The sequence below is a fragment of the Phalaenopsis equestris genome, unplaced genomic scaffold (assembly GCF_001263595.1).
Source record: "Phalaenopsis equestris unplaced genomic scaffold, ASM126359v1 Scaffold000224, whole genome shotgun sequence".
Lineage (NCBI taxonomy): Eukaryota > Viridiplantae > Streptophyta > Magnoliopsida > Asparagales > Orchidaceae > Phalaenopsis > Phalaenopsis equestris.
This window is the reverse complement of record NW_018164666.1, coordinates 1,949,359-1,963,167: the sequence shown is the minus strand read 5'-3', so window position 1 is coordinate 1,963,167 and position 13,809 is coordinate 1,949,359. Positions and strand designations below refer to the sequence as shown.

At 33.3% G+C, this 13,809-nt stretch overlaps 1 protein-coding gene across 1 annotated transcript in view; it reads left to right on the top strand.

Annotated features, from left to right (window-relative positions):
- The first annotated feature begins 4,678 nt into the window (after positions 1 to 4,678).
- LOC110023341 overlaps positions 4,679 to 13,809 on the top strand; it is a 14,093-nt gene continuing 4,962 nt past the window's right edge. Inside the window, exons 1-4 of the mRNA XM_020722703.1 lie at positions 4,679 to 5,027; positions 6,057 to 6,159; positions 11,963 to 12,122; positions 13,537 to 13,685. Coding sequence (XP_020578362.1) covers positions 4,729 to 5,027; positions 6,057 to 6,159; positions 11,963 to 12,122; positions 13,537 to 13,685 — 711 coding nt within the window. The 5' untranslated portion in view covers positions 4,679 to 4,728. The remainder of the gene's footprint in view (positions 5,028 to 6,056; positions 6,160 to 11,962; positions 12,123 to 13,536; positions 13,686 to 13,809) is intronic.

Below are 13,809 nucleotides of genomic sequence, written 5' to 3'. Positions count from 1 at the left end.
CACATATATATATATATATATATATATATATATATATACTATTTTTTTTTCATTAAGAATAATATCAGAGAGGAAGAGTGGATGATTCAAAAGCCTTCTAGGAGAAAGAAATTTAAGGGTAGCCCGTAGCCGTGAGCTTGGTTATCTAATGCCTGATGCTCTAAATGATCAGTTGATGGGTAAGAATTGGGATTTAAATGATTTGGCCTCTGCCTCTAGATTGACTAGAGGAAGGAAAGATCATAATGATGAATTTTATTACTTTATTTTGGAATATTAGAGGTATTGCTAAGGCTAATGCCTCTAATAGACTTAAGAATTTAATACGTACTTATCATTTGCCTTTCTTTGGGGTTCTTGAACCTCTTGTTGATTCTTGCAATAATGATAAGTATGTTAGGAGAATCGATAATTTTAATTATTTTGCTAACCTTAATAATAAAATTTGGTTTCTTTAGAAGGATTTTGTTAAGGTGGATATTATTATTAATCGTAATCAATTATTGCATGTTTATATTAACTTTCATGGTATTTCTTTTTTTCTTACTATTATTTATGCTGGTTGTTTGAAGAAGGATAGATTTGATTTATGAAATTTGCTTAATTCCATTCGTCCCTCAACAGAACCTTGTTTAATTGTGCGGGATTTTAATCTTATTTCTTCTGTTAATGAAAAGAAAGGTGGTTTACCACCTAATATTAATCTGATTTCTGCTTTTAATGCGGTGCTTCTGGATGTCGGCCTTTATGATTTTGGTTTTCATGGTAATTCTTTTACTTAGAATCGTGGTCATGTTTTTGAAATACTTGACAGGTTTGTTTCCAATTCTTCTTGGAGCAATTCTTACTATCTTTATGAGGTTCATCATCTTGCCTTTTCAGCTTTGGATCATACTCCAGTTTTACTTAAAGTGAAAGATGATGTTGGTAAGAAAAATTATCACTTTCATTTTCTTAATATGTGGACTCTACATCATAACTTTCTTATGAGTATTAGGGATAATTGGAATGTTCATAAGCTTGATGTGGTGCCTAATAATCCTAGCATCAAGCTTTGGTTGCTTCAAAAGCATCTTGCTAAATTTCTTAGAAACTGGAATTGGACAGTTTTTGGAAATCTTGGTAGAATGGTTATTGAAGTTGAACACCGTGTTAAGGATTTGAAGACGAATTACTGTCGTAATAGTTGTAGCCTTGAATTGTTTATTCAAGGCCAAAAAGATCTTATTAATGCTATTAATATGGAAGAGTCATTATATGCTCAAAAGGCTGCTAAAAATAATTTTTTTTGATAGGGATAGGAACTCAGCTTTTTTTCAAGCTTGCATTAAGAGTAGAAAAAAGAGTAACATGATTAATAATATTAAATTTATTGATGGTAGATCTTTGTCTAGCCATAATGATATTGTCAAAGATGGGATTAATTTTTTCTCTAAGTTATTTGCTAATGATGGTAGTCCTTTGGCTAAGATTAATGTTGATCTGTACCAAAGGGCTAATTGTTTGGATAATGTTTATATTACCTTTGTTTCTTCTAAAGATGAGATTAACGCTGTCATTGATAGCATGGATGAAGTTAAAGCTGCTGATCCTGATGGTTTCACTGTGGAATTTTATAAAAGTTGTTAGGATATTGTTCATATTGAGCTTGTGGAGGTTATTCATGACTTTTTTCTAGGTAATGATTTGCATAAGTATTTTAAAACCTCTAACAATGCTTTAATTTCTAAAGAGAATGGTGCTAATTCTTAGGATGCTTTCAAACCTATTAACATTATTACTGTCGTTTCTAAGATTATTTCTAAGATTTTGGTTAAGAGGATTCAACCGCTTTTGAATAACATCATTTCCTTAAATCAATCTGCTTTTCTTAAGGAGAGGCATATTGGGGATAATGCTCTTACTGTTCAAGCACTACTCTTGAATCTGGATAAGAGTAAGAGACGTGGCAATGCTATTTTTAAGATGGATATTAAGAAAGCCTTTGATTCCATAAGATGAAAATTTTTAATTGATGTTTTAAAAGCTATTGGTTTTAAATATGATTTTTGCAATATTGTTTATTGAATTTTAAATAATAATTACTATTATGTTATTATTAATGGTAGTTCTCATGGGCACTTCATGACTTCTAAAGGTATTAAGCAAAGAGACCCTCTTTCTCCTTATCTGTTTATTCTTGCTTTTGATTATTTATCTTAATGTCTTAACAATCTGTTTGAGAATCATCATTGTTTAAATTATGCTCATAAAGGTAGTATTAGCATATCCCATCTTTATTTTGCTGATGATCTTATTCTCTTTACTAATACTAATAAAAGAGCTATTAAGATGATTTGGAAGGTAATAACTCATATGCAAGAGGCATATGGGTTATTATTTAATACTTCAAAATGTTATTTTTATTGCTCCAAGTACGTTTCTACTGATAAAAAGAATTGGATTTATGATTTTATTACTTATAATAAGGCTAGTTTACCTCTTAAATATTTGGGTTTCATACTTGATAAGAAGGTTAGGAGAAACCCTCATTTCTCCGATTTAATCGATAAGATTAGTACTCGACTTCTTTCTTGGGAGCATAAGTTCTTATCTTTTGGTGGTCGTATTACTATCCTTAAAAGTATCCTTACTTCTCTTCCTCTTTATATTATGCAAGTGGTGAACATGCCTCTTGTCTTAATTAAAAAGATTGAGATTTTATTTAATATGTTTCTTTGGGATGGTGGTGACAAGAGGAATATTCATTGGAAAAGTTGGGCGAAGCTTTGTAAGCCTGTGGATAAGGGTGGCTTGGGTTTCAGGAGGTTGACTGATTCTATTAAATTTAATTTTATGAAGCTATGGATGCATTTTCTTATGAATAATTCTATTTGGGTTTCTTTACTTCATGCAAAATATTGTTCTAATTCTCATCCTCTTTCTATTTCTTCATCTACTCTAATTCTTTAATTTGGAAGGAGATGCTTAAGGTTGCTCCCCAAGTAGAAGATCTTTTGTTTTGGGACATTGGTAAAGGGGATGTTGCCTTTTGGTATGATGATTGACTTGAAAATGGTGCACTTGGGGACTTCTATAGGGGTCCTCAGGCTATTAATATTAAAGTTAAAGATTTTTGGGTTGATAACAATTGAAATTTACCCAAGTTGTTTAATATGGTACACTATAATGATGCTTCTTTTATTTCTCATATACCCATTACTGCTGATATGAAAGACATTCCTATGGTTAAAGGTAAGATTGGTGATTCTATTACCAAAACTTTTGCTAGATTGGAGCACAATTTTCAGGGCTTGGATCTTTCTTGGAACTTGAATAAATGGGTGAAGCCCTCTATATCCTTTTTTATTTGGAGGGTCTTTCATGAGATTCTCCCTCTTGATAATATACTCAAATTTAAGGGCTTACGGTTGGCTTCTAAGTGTTATCTTTGCAATAATGATGAAGAAACTCTCACACATCTTTTATTTCATGTAGTTTTGCTAGTAATATTTGGAAAAATATTTTTGAACTCAGTGGTAGAATGAATGTTTATAATGGTTATAATACCATTACGAAAATCTCTGAGGATTGGAAAAGTAAAGGACATTATTTCTTAACTAACCTTCCTTTTATTGTGCTTTGGTTTATTTGGGTTTCTAGGAACTCTGTTAAGCATAATGGTGAGGTTTTTACATTCATGAAGACTTTTGCGATGATCTGTTCCCTATATTTATAAAAGTCTTTTTATGAATAATTTAAAAGAGAATACTAATAGATATATGATTTCTGTTGATATTAATCTTTCTATTTCCTTTAATACTGTCGCTAGTTCTTATTGCAATAAAAGGTGGATCAAACCTTTTGCTCATTTCCTTAAAATTAATTCTGATGACAGTTGGTAAATGAACTGTGCGGGAGTCGGTGGAGTTTGTATGGATTGGAATGGTGATGTTTTATATTGATTTGCTGCCCTTGCTTTACCTGTTTCTTCAATTGTGGCTGAGGCTGATGCTATTGTTTTTTCTTTGATGCTTGTGAGACAGATTAGATGGAATAATATTATTTTGGAAATTGATTCTATTACTCTTTGGAAAGTGTGCAGATATGATATGGTGTGTCATTGAAGTATTAACTTACAAGTTAAGAAGATCAAATCCATGGCTAAAGATCTTAATATCTATTGGTCTCATACTAAGAGAGATGGAAATGCGGTTACTGATTGGGCTGCTAAGCGAGGATCTCTTCTGAGTGCTCTCTTTATTTCTAATATTTTACCTGGTGATCTTAATCGTTTAGTAATGTTGGATGTCTAGTTAAGGAAAAATCCGGATCGGCCACCGCACGCAGCTTGGTGCGGTGCCCGATCCGGACCGTAGATCACCTGATCTACGGTCCCGATGTATTTCGGTGGGCCCCACCTAAATTTTTTATTTTTTTTTATAAAAAAAAACAACGTAGATCAGCGTGATCTACGGTCCCGTAGATCACCGTGATCTACGGCCAGGATCGGACACCGCATGCAGAGATGCATGCGGTGTCCGCACGCAATAATCTCTCCTAGTTTAGGGTGTGTTTGGTGGGTGTGTCGAGTTGTATTTTTTATTTTATTATTATTTTTAATTTTTTAATTTTTTTTTAAAGAGGACACATTTTCTATATATAAATATAATTTAATGGCTAAATAGGTATATTCGAATTTTTCGTTTGATTACTTATCTCACATACGAGAGGGAGGCAGGGAGTTTAATGGGGAGATGGGGAGCTTGGTCCCAGCTCAGGCAACTAAAAGCATCGTCGCGGTGCTCTTCCTCTCATTCTCCTCGACGTACATCGGCTTCTCTTGGAAGTCTTTTTCTACCCCCGACATATGGTTTCTGCTCACCATTTATTAGGTTTTCCTCCACAATCCCTGCCGTCTCCGATTCCTATGATGGGGTTTTGGGCTCTGGGCATTACGAGCACATACAGAGGAATGAGTGGGAGTCGCACGAAGACGAGGGCACCTCTAGATATATTCCGGTGAAGGCCTATTTTCTAAGCACTAGGTATTTTTTTTTTGAAGTTTTTTTTTTTTTTTTTTTACTTGTTTCCATCTTTCTTTATTTCGGTACATCAGTTTTCTTTGCCAGCTGATTAAATTCGATCGAGAAATAGTATTTTTGTTGCTTGCGAAATTGATAATTTCTGACCTTAATTTGAATCGTATGAGGGCATATCTTATTCTTGTAATGTTTAGGATGACAATGGTTTGTAGCCATTTTTTGGAGGTTCTTCATGAAGTATTCAAGGTGCATATTTTATATTTATGTAATTTATAGAACTAGATATTCCTTTGATAAGGCATCCGTTTATGAGGCACTGAAAATATGAATTTGTCTGTTTTAGCAAAACGAAATTCTTCCATTCCATTAGTAAGCATTTATTCATGGATTTCAAATTGAATCATCAGAAATTATAATTTTTGAAGCTTTTTATGTAATCTCTATCTGTATATATGCTAAGGAAGTGTGCATACTATTGGAAATAACACTTGGTGCGTTATAAGGGGGCCACATGGTGTGGTTGTTTTGAATTTTAATTAAAATGCAATTAAAAGTCAACTATCACTTTTTGTATGTCATTGTTTTTGATTGGATTTCACTTTAAATATGCTTTGACTGTAATTATGACATCCTTCATGTCATTATTTTTAAATTGAATTTGATGTATGATGCTATTTTAATACAATCATCTACTCAATATATAGCTATCACGCCATGCATATCGTTATCTTAAATTTAAAATTGTGTAACTAATAATTTAACTTAATTTTAATTATTATTATGATTCATTGCAACTCATGGGCATTGACTGATACTATTGATGAAAAATGCATTTTTGTTGTTTAAAGTTGTTCATTTACTTATTCTATAATGGCAGTTCCTGTGCATATTATCTTTACATGGTTATTATAATTTATGTTTGATTGCTTGGCTTTATAGAGTGGTAGTATATTTGTAAAGCTTTCAAGTTTTTGGTAAATTGATTAATACAATGGTATAAACGAGTGGTTTCTGACTCGGTTGTTTTATCAGTATTGATTTGAAGAGCATACAAACTGAAAATGTGTGCTATGTGATTCCTCCGTCTTCTCGTTCATCAAATTATGTTGCGCTACGCTACTCCGATTACCCTCTAGTAAGGATGATCTTCAAAAGTAAACCTTTTTTACAGGACATTTGCATTGCATAAATTCTGTGTTTTACTCATTTTTATAAAATTTTCATTAATTAGCAATTTTTATTCATTTTCAATTTTGCTGTGTTTCTCTAAAATAGCACGTGGAAGAATCATGGCAGGAGGACCATCTTTTTGCAATTTGCTTATAAATATTTGATTGATGAAAAGTTTTTTTAAAAAGAATTGAAGTCAGGCCTTGAATTTGTTGAATATATTGCCATGGTGTACAATTTAGCAGCCTCAGGCATAGCTTTTTTGTTTACGCGTTGTTGTTGTGTAGTAAAAGGACACATGCCCAACCTAATTTTTCTTTTTAAATTGAACATATTGTCAGAAATTTGGAATTAACAACACAGCTGAATTGCAAGGTGCATAGTTTATTATGTAGGTTAAGTGGTCTTGGCATTAATTTTGGCTTGCAACTTGGCTTGTTTATTTCGATCTGATCTCGATCTGAGCCAAAAATTAGAATCAATCCTCGAGCGATTAACGACCGTTGAGCTAAATTCAGAGCCCTAATTGGGATTTTGAATGGGAAAGGGTTGATTATGAAGAAAAAATGGAAAGAAGAAGAGGAGATAACCTCATTGGTCACGAGCATACACCGGTGATAATTTATTGATGTCTCACTAAGTTGTTATTTCGAGCCTTCAACACCACACGCCTTTGAGTTTCTCTTTTGCTTCCTCTCTTCCCATCTCAATATAATCTATATTTTTCATCGTTGAGAAATAATCAGCCCATCTCCTCTCATTCAGCCATTAATTTGAAAGTTAATTGTTTTCTCCGTTAAAATAATAAATAATTGGTCTTTAACGGTTACCATAGATTAAGAATGCTAATTAGGATGCTATTAAACTTGGAGGAAAAGATGATGCGTTTGAGTGAAAGGAAAAAATAAAAAAATAAAAATGCTTACATAGATGGGTATAAATATATAATAATTGGATAAATCATTAGGATTTCATTATATCTCTTTTCCTTTCTTTCAATCTGAACAAAACTTTGATGCTTTATTTAGTTGAAGGAAAGCTTAGTTGAGAAAGCTTGAAATATATTATGCACGAAAAATAATGGGGAAAATTACATGCATGACACTAGAAACTTTATTATTTATAAAAGTAGCTCCAATGTCACTTTTTTGAACTATGAAACGAGTTTTTTAACACATGCCGCAATCAAACTATTAGAAATTAATGGAATTGGTGAAAGGTGGGATCAAGGGACTAGGAATTATGGTGATTTAATTTGTCCTTGCTGCAGTTCTTTGTGGAGGAATTCTTTGAACCATTGGATGTACATGCTAGTTCCATGCAATGCATGGGTATTGGATTCTTTTTAGCGTTCATTTTACTGGATGAAACCTACACTGTTGTCGATGCAAACTTTATGTGATGGTCAACCATTAATCTCAAGTTCATTTGTCCTATAGTTGATCAATTATGCTCTATATTCCCTCTGTTTCATCTTAATTAGAGGCAGGCATTGATTAATTTCTGTCAGACGTTTATCCAATTTCAAACAATTGTGATTTCATAGATTTTCGATCTTGTAATTCAAATTATAGTTTTTAATAGATACATGTTACACATCCATACATGCGTAGATAAATTTGTAGTTGTAGAAACACATATGTGCAATCATACAAGCATAAAATATACACATCTAAACACATATATGCATTTACATTTTGATGTTAATGAAGCTTTGATTTTTAGTGTAGGTAGTTTTTCCATTTACTGAGTGCTACGTAATTTGTTACGACTATGATTACCTCACTTTAAGTTGATAGGCCAAGATTGGATTGTCAATGTCAAAAATTTTGTGTTATCGTGAGGTAGACAGGTCCTTATTGAGAACATAGACAAATTTGATCACGGGAGTTGAGATTTAGAATATTGATTTCATTAGTAATAATGCACTCTCTGATGAAGTGTATGCTTTGTGTAAGCATGGAAGATACGGCTGTCGACTGAGGTCATGAAAGAAATGCTCTCAATGTAACAACAATGTGGGATGAGTGGTCAGAATTTGAAATTTCTGGTTAAGTCGATGAAAGCATAATACATTTGTTGCTGCCTCAGCGAAGATGTGTCATCTACTTTATTAGAAGAGCAGGCGATGATGGGTTGCTTTTTGACACACTAGGAGACTGGTTTGTTGCTCAGATAGGAGTTGTGTTTGTTTATAAACTTGCGATCATGGGAGTCATTTGCTGAGTCAGAGTTAGAGAAGACACACCGTGTAGAAAGGTTAAATTTGGAGGTAATGTTTGAAGAGCAGGAAGTAGCCACTAGTAGGATGACATGTGCCAAGAATAGTTGAAGGATATATCCAATTATGTGATGTTGAGGTATTGGAGTGAGCCGATTAATTGTCTATACATATCTGGATCAACTAAGTCTCTTTGGGCATGCTGGTGATTAGCTGTTTTGATGGTAGGGGATTGAGAGCTGATTTACAATCTACCATACTAGACTTTGAAGAAGATCCAAGGCATATTTCTCCGAGCTAAGGTGAAGATCATAGGGTTCTTTGTAGTCTGGATTCCAAGGAAGGAAACGGTTCTAAGATTTCATGTTGAATGCTTGCTGCAAATTTTGTAGAAATGCTGAGTGGGTAGAGCTAGTGTTTCCTGTAAGGGTATGTTATTGATGTGTATGAGCACATACATGTCAATTCCTTGTTTTTGCTTGAAGCCTTGGGCTACTAGACGAGTTTTATGTTGATGGATAGTGCCATTAGAGTGAGATTCAGTTTTAAAGGTTCATCGACATTCAATCATTTTTTAATGCGTAGATTGAGTTGGACTAGTTTATTTCCTTGCTTCTGTAATATATGAAATTTGTGAGACAAGGCTTTTTTCCACTACTTGTGCTCAATAGCCTAAGGGTAGTAGATGAGTTCAAGGGATTGGGAAAGGGTATAATGTGGAGCAAATATGGGTTTACGTTTAAATGAACCTATTTTGCTCAAGTTAGCATGTGGTGGGTGTGGGGTTTTGGGATAGATTGTGGTTGGGTGGGAAATAATGCTATTGATTGGAATGTTGTGATGTTGGGTGGGATATTTGAAGGGTTGGGAGTGCAAAGGTCATAATAGTTAGTGATGATGAATCAGTGGGCGTTGATTGTGATGTATAAGTGGGATGTTATTATGAGGTGCCAGTGTAGGATAGAGGAATTAGAGTTAATGAGATGGTGGGGTTGTTCTGATTATAGTTGTACAAGATTAAAAGTAAGGGAATGTGTGTTTATCAAATATGGCATGTCAGGAAGTTATAATTTTACCTGTGATATGGTGTATAGACATCTGTATCCATTATGATTGCAGTAGAGCACTAAGCCGATTTGTGATGTTATTAGGGGGAATTGAGGGAAGCAGGTGCGACCAAATAGTTGAATATGTGAGTATTGGGAAGGTGAGTGACGTGAATGTTGATATGGCAATTTATTATTTGTAGTTTTGAAGGGTATTTGATTAATTAGATAAGTGGGCATAAGGAGTGCATCGACCCATAGATTATGAGATAGATTGGCTTCGTGGAGTAATGTGTGGGTTATTTGAAGAAGATAAAGATGTTTGTGTAGACAACACTATTTTGTTTAGGAGGATATGGGCACTTTATTGTTGTACAACTCCATGATTGAAGAGAAATTTATTAAGGGTATTTTTTCGTATATTCACCACCATTGTTGGAGCACAATAATTTTGTTCATGTGTTGAATTGCTTCAAGTACATAAATTTTTACGAAGATTCAAATTTATGAAACATGAGGAATTTCCAGCAGAGATGAGCGGAGTCGTTAATAAAGGATTCTAGTATTTATAGCTTTGAAAGGAAGTGACTAGAGATGGTTCCCATACATTTGTGTTGGCTGAAACAGTTTGTTGTTGTAATTATTAGACAATAAAAGGAAGTCAATGATTTTTTTTTCTGTATGAAAATTGTTTCAAATATTTAACTAAGTAGAATACATAGTGTCTATTGCTATTTGGATATAATAGAAATGGTCGAGGCGCTGGGATTAACCAAGACATTGGTGTTATAGGTGGACGGTGGAGCTTTTGGACAACAAGGCTGTAGTAGTATGATTGGATGATGAGAATAGATGGGTTAAAGGCTTTCATGGCACGATCTCTTAAGGATAACCCAATTTGTCATAAGGTATTTGATGTGATAGAGGTATGGAAAGAAACGATGCAGTTATGATCAACAACAAGATTATCAATTGAAATAAGTTTTTGTATAATTGAGGAACATGGAGTAGTTTGGAACAGATGAGCTTATGTTGTGGAGTGGGAAAGCCTTTTCTTTGTTTGAGTATAGAGCTACTACCGATGACCAACACTTGCTTAGAGCTTTCATAAGATGTAGGATGCTATGGTTGATCTATATATGAGGTGAGATGTGAGGAAGCTCTGGAGTCGAGAGAATGGTTGAAGAAAATTTCAATTTGAATTGTTTGTTGGAGGGAGAATATTTGGGATTGGAGAGGTGTCATTATTTAATTACCGAGTGTTTTCCTTTAGTATAAATTTAGCAGATGATGTGTTGAGCTGCTATTGGCCACCCTTTCCCAGTACTTAGAGAGGTATAGTCCCCACATCGGCTTGGTCTCCGCCTTTTTAGGAACTGAGTTAGTCAAAATCTTGATTGCAACTTGGGGATAAAGCAAATTTCTTTGTTGCTTCAGTGACAATAGTTGGTTTCCTCGCTACATAACAAGGAGTAGAAATTGTCGGCCCTGTTTGGTATCCAATTAAACTATTAGTCACTGCCATTTAAACTTTTAAATTGCCAAGGTAACTGAATAAGTTAGTGAAATGATGCTCACCAACCAGAAAAACTTGCTTCTGTTATTCACTGATATTTGCACTTTTAAATTGCTAAGATAGCTGAATTAATTACTGAAATGATGCGTACCAACTGGAAAAAGCTTGCTTCCGTACACTTAGTTATTTTTATTAAATTTTCTGTTCATGCTCTTCAACCATAAATGGTAAAAAAATGCATGATTGGCTGTCTTCAATATTTTTAAACTTTCACAATTAAACCATGACTCCCTGCCTCTACGGAAAGGCTGATGCATTTTTATATTGCTAAAAAAAAAACGTATTGTATTTCATATTTATCAATTTTTCTACTTGAGCTAGACTCATTTCTTACTTTCTTCTGATCTTTATTTCTTTGTATACATTAGCTTTCTTTATCTGTAGGATATTCTTCAGATTTTTTTCCTTGGATACGACTACACAGAGTGGCATAGTATTTGTAGCATTTATTTTTTATTTGTAGTCATGACCATGTATGCATGTTGTGGTAGCAGAAGCCTTTGGAATTTCGGTTTGATTTGCCATCATTTTTAATTGTTGGGGCATTTACGTACATATCACCCAATTCCTATATATTTACATATCTACCACCTAAACATTACTTTTTACATTTTTACCACCCAAATCTTTCACATCACATAAGAAATACCACCATTTTAACTTTTAAAATGTGAAAGACATTTTCTTGCATAGGTTTGGTGGCATGTATGTAAAAATTGAAGTTCAGGTGTTAGATATGTCAATACATAATAATTGAATGTTATGTATGTAAATTTTCTTTAATTGTTGACCAACTTAAAGTTCTGATCTCATGTAAGCACCTATTGCATGATAATATGATTGTTTTAGTTGATAATATTTGCAAGCCAAATTGCTTTAAATTTTTACCGTTTTTCCCTTCTTGTAACATGATATTTTGTTTTAGGATATTGGGATCAATGAGAATGGCGATAATTGCCGCTATGTTGTAGTTTTCCAATATGGATCGGTTATCTTGTTCAATATTGCAGATCATGAAGCTGAACAATATCTTGATTTAGTTAGGAAGCATGCTCATAGATTGCTTCCTGAAACGAGAAAGGATGGTAACCTTCTTAGAAGCCTATAAAGATCTTTTTTTTATCGATTTAATATTATGATATTGCATTTGTTACCTTTCCAGTTAATATTAAGAATAAAGGTGTTAAAATGTTTATTTATTGTTGTAAATTAACTAGCCTTTTAGTAGTGTTATAATTAAGTTTTTAATCATTCTGGGTCCACAGTATGGTAATCAACCCGATAATTTATTTCCTATTTTTGGTAGTATTCGGAGGCGGTGAAAATTTTTGTCCTTAATTGAACTGAGTCTTAAAATATTTTTCCTTGGTGCTTTCAGTTTTTGATTATATATTAATAGTATAAAATTTGCAATGTACTTGTCTACACTAGAAGTAATATCAAATATTGATATTAATGGGAAATATGTTGTAAAAGGGTTCATAAAATGATTGCAGATTATCGCTTGCCAAGGTTGTTGATATTTTCTCTGATATCTTGCTGGCTACATTTAATCAACAAAATTCCTCGATTCTCTAAGAACGAATGATGGTTATGTTTGCTGACTTTACATCATTGATAACAGACAAAAAATGTTTTTAACGACTACATCTTTTGTCGTTATCACTTTTATTTTTTTGAGATCGCCATTAATCTTTGGAGCACTTGGGGCTTGATGTTGGGTTAGAAATTACCCTAGTGTGTATGAAATATACCAAAGCATCCAATCAAATAAATCATTCGAACTATTGAACTTAGGGTTGTGTAATTGAGTCAAGACAACTCATGAGCCGGCTTGGGCTTGGCTTGATAAGTTGCTCATTCGATGTGCTAAGAAGCCAAAGCCCAAGTTTTTGCCCGACTCGACTCATTAACTCGTGAGCTAGCTCGTTTAAAAATATATTAATGTATAATATACTCAAAATATATTACAATCCAAGTCTTTATCTTTAAGTTATTAAAAATACTTAAAAATAATATTTTATATTTTATATGAAGTTATTTCTTGTTATTTTTCTCATAATAGGTCATTCTATTTATCATTTTTATAAAACCTAGCTTGAGCTAATGTTATTTTCTCTATTTTCTAATAAACAAGACGGCTCGTGAGCTGGCTTGAATTTGTAGAATTAAGTTCAAGCTTAACTCTAGCTCGAACTCGATTAATTAATCAAGCTCAAGCTTGAGTCTACTCGTTTAAGCCCCTAAGTGACCTTTTGGATACACTGAACATCAATAAGGGATTACAGAACTTCTTCAGAATTTGGTTTCTTTGCATCACATTTTAGGGAAATTATTGTGCTTTATTCATCTTTTGTCGCATATAGATGAGCCATCTTTTTAACTTACAGTAGTCCTGTTTAAGATCATGTAATATTTCATTTTTTAATGCAGTCTGTATGCCAATATTATTATATTGGGTAAAGATTTTTTTTTTTCTGAGCTTTCTTTTGATTGTAGATTACGCTGTGGTTGAGAAACCACAGTTAACTTCCTGGATGCATGGAGGTGCAGATTATATAGCATTGAAAAGCTTAGATATGGATGGCATACGCATAATTTGTAATGTACTTGGGCAAAGTATTGCTCTCGATCATTACATAGGACAGGTAATTTTTTATAGATATTCTCTGTTTTCTGCTTTTTATGGCGTCTGTCTCACGTAAGTTGAAGTAATCTTAACACAATTCTGCTACGAGATGCTCTTTGCTAAATAATTTGTAGCATTTATTT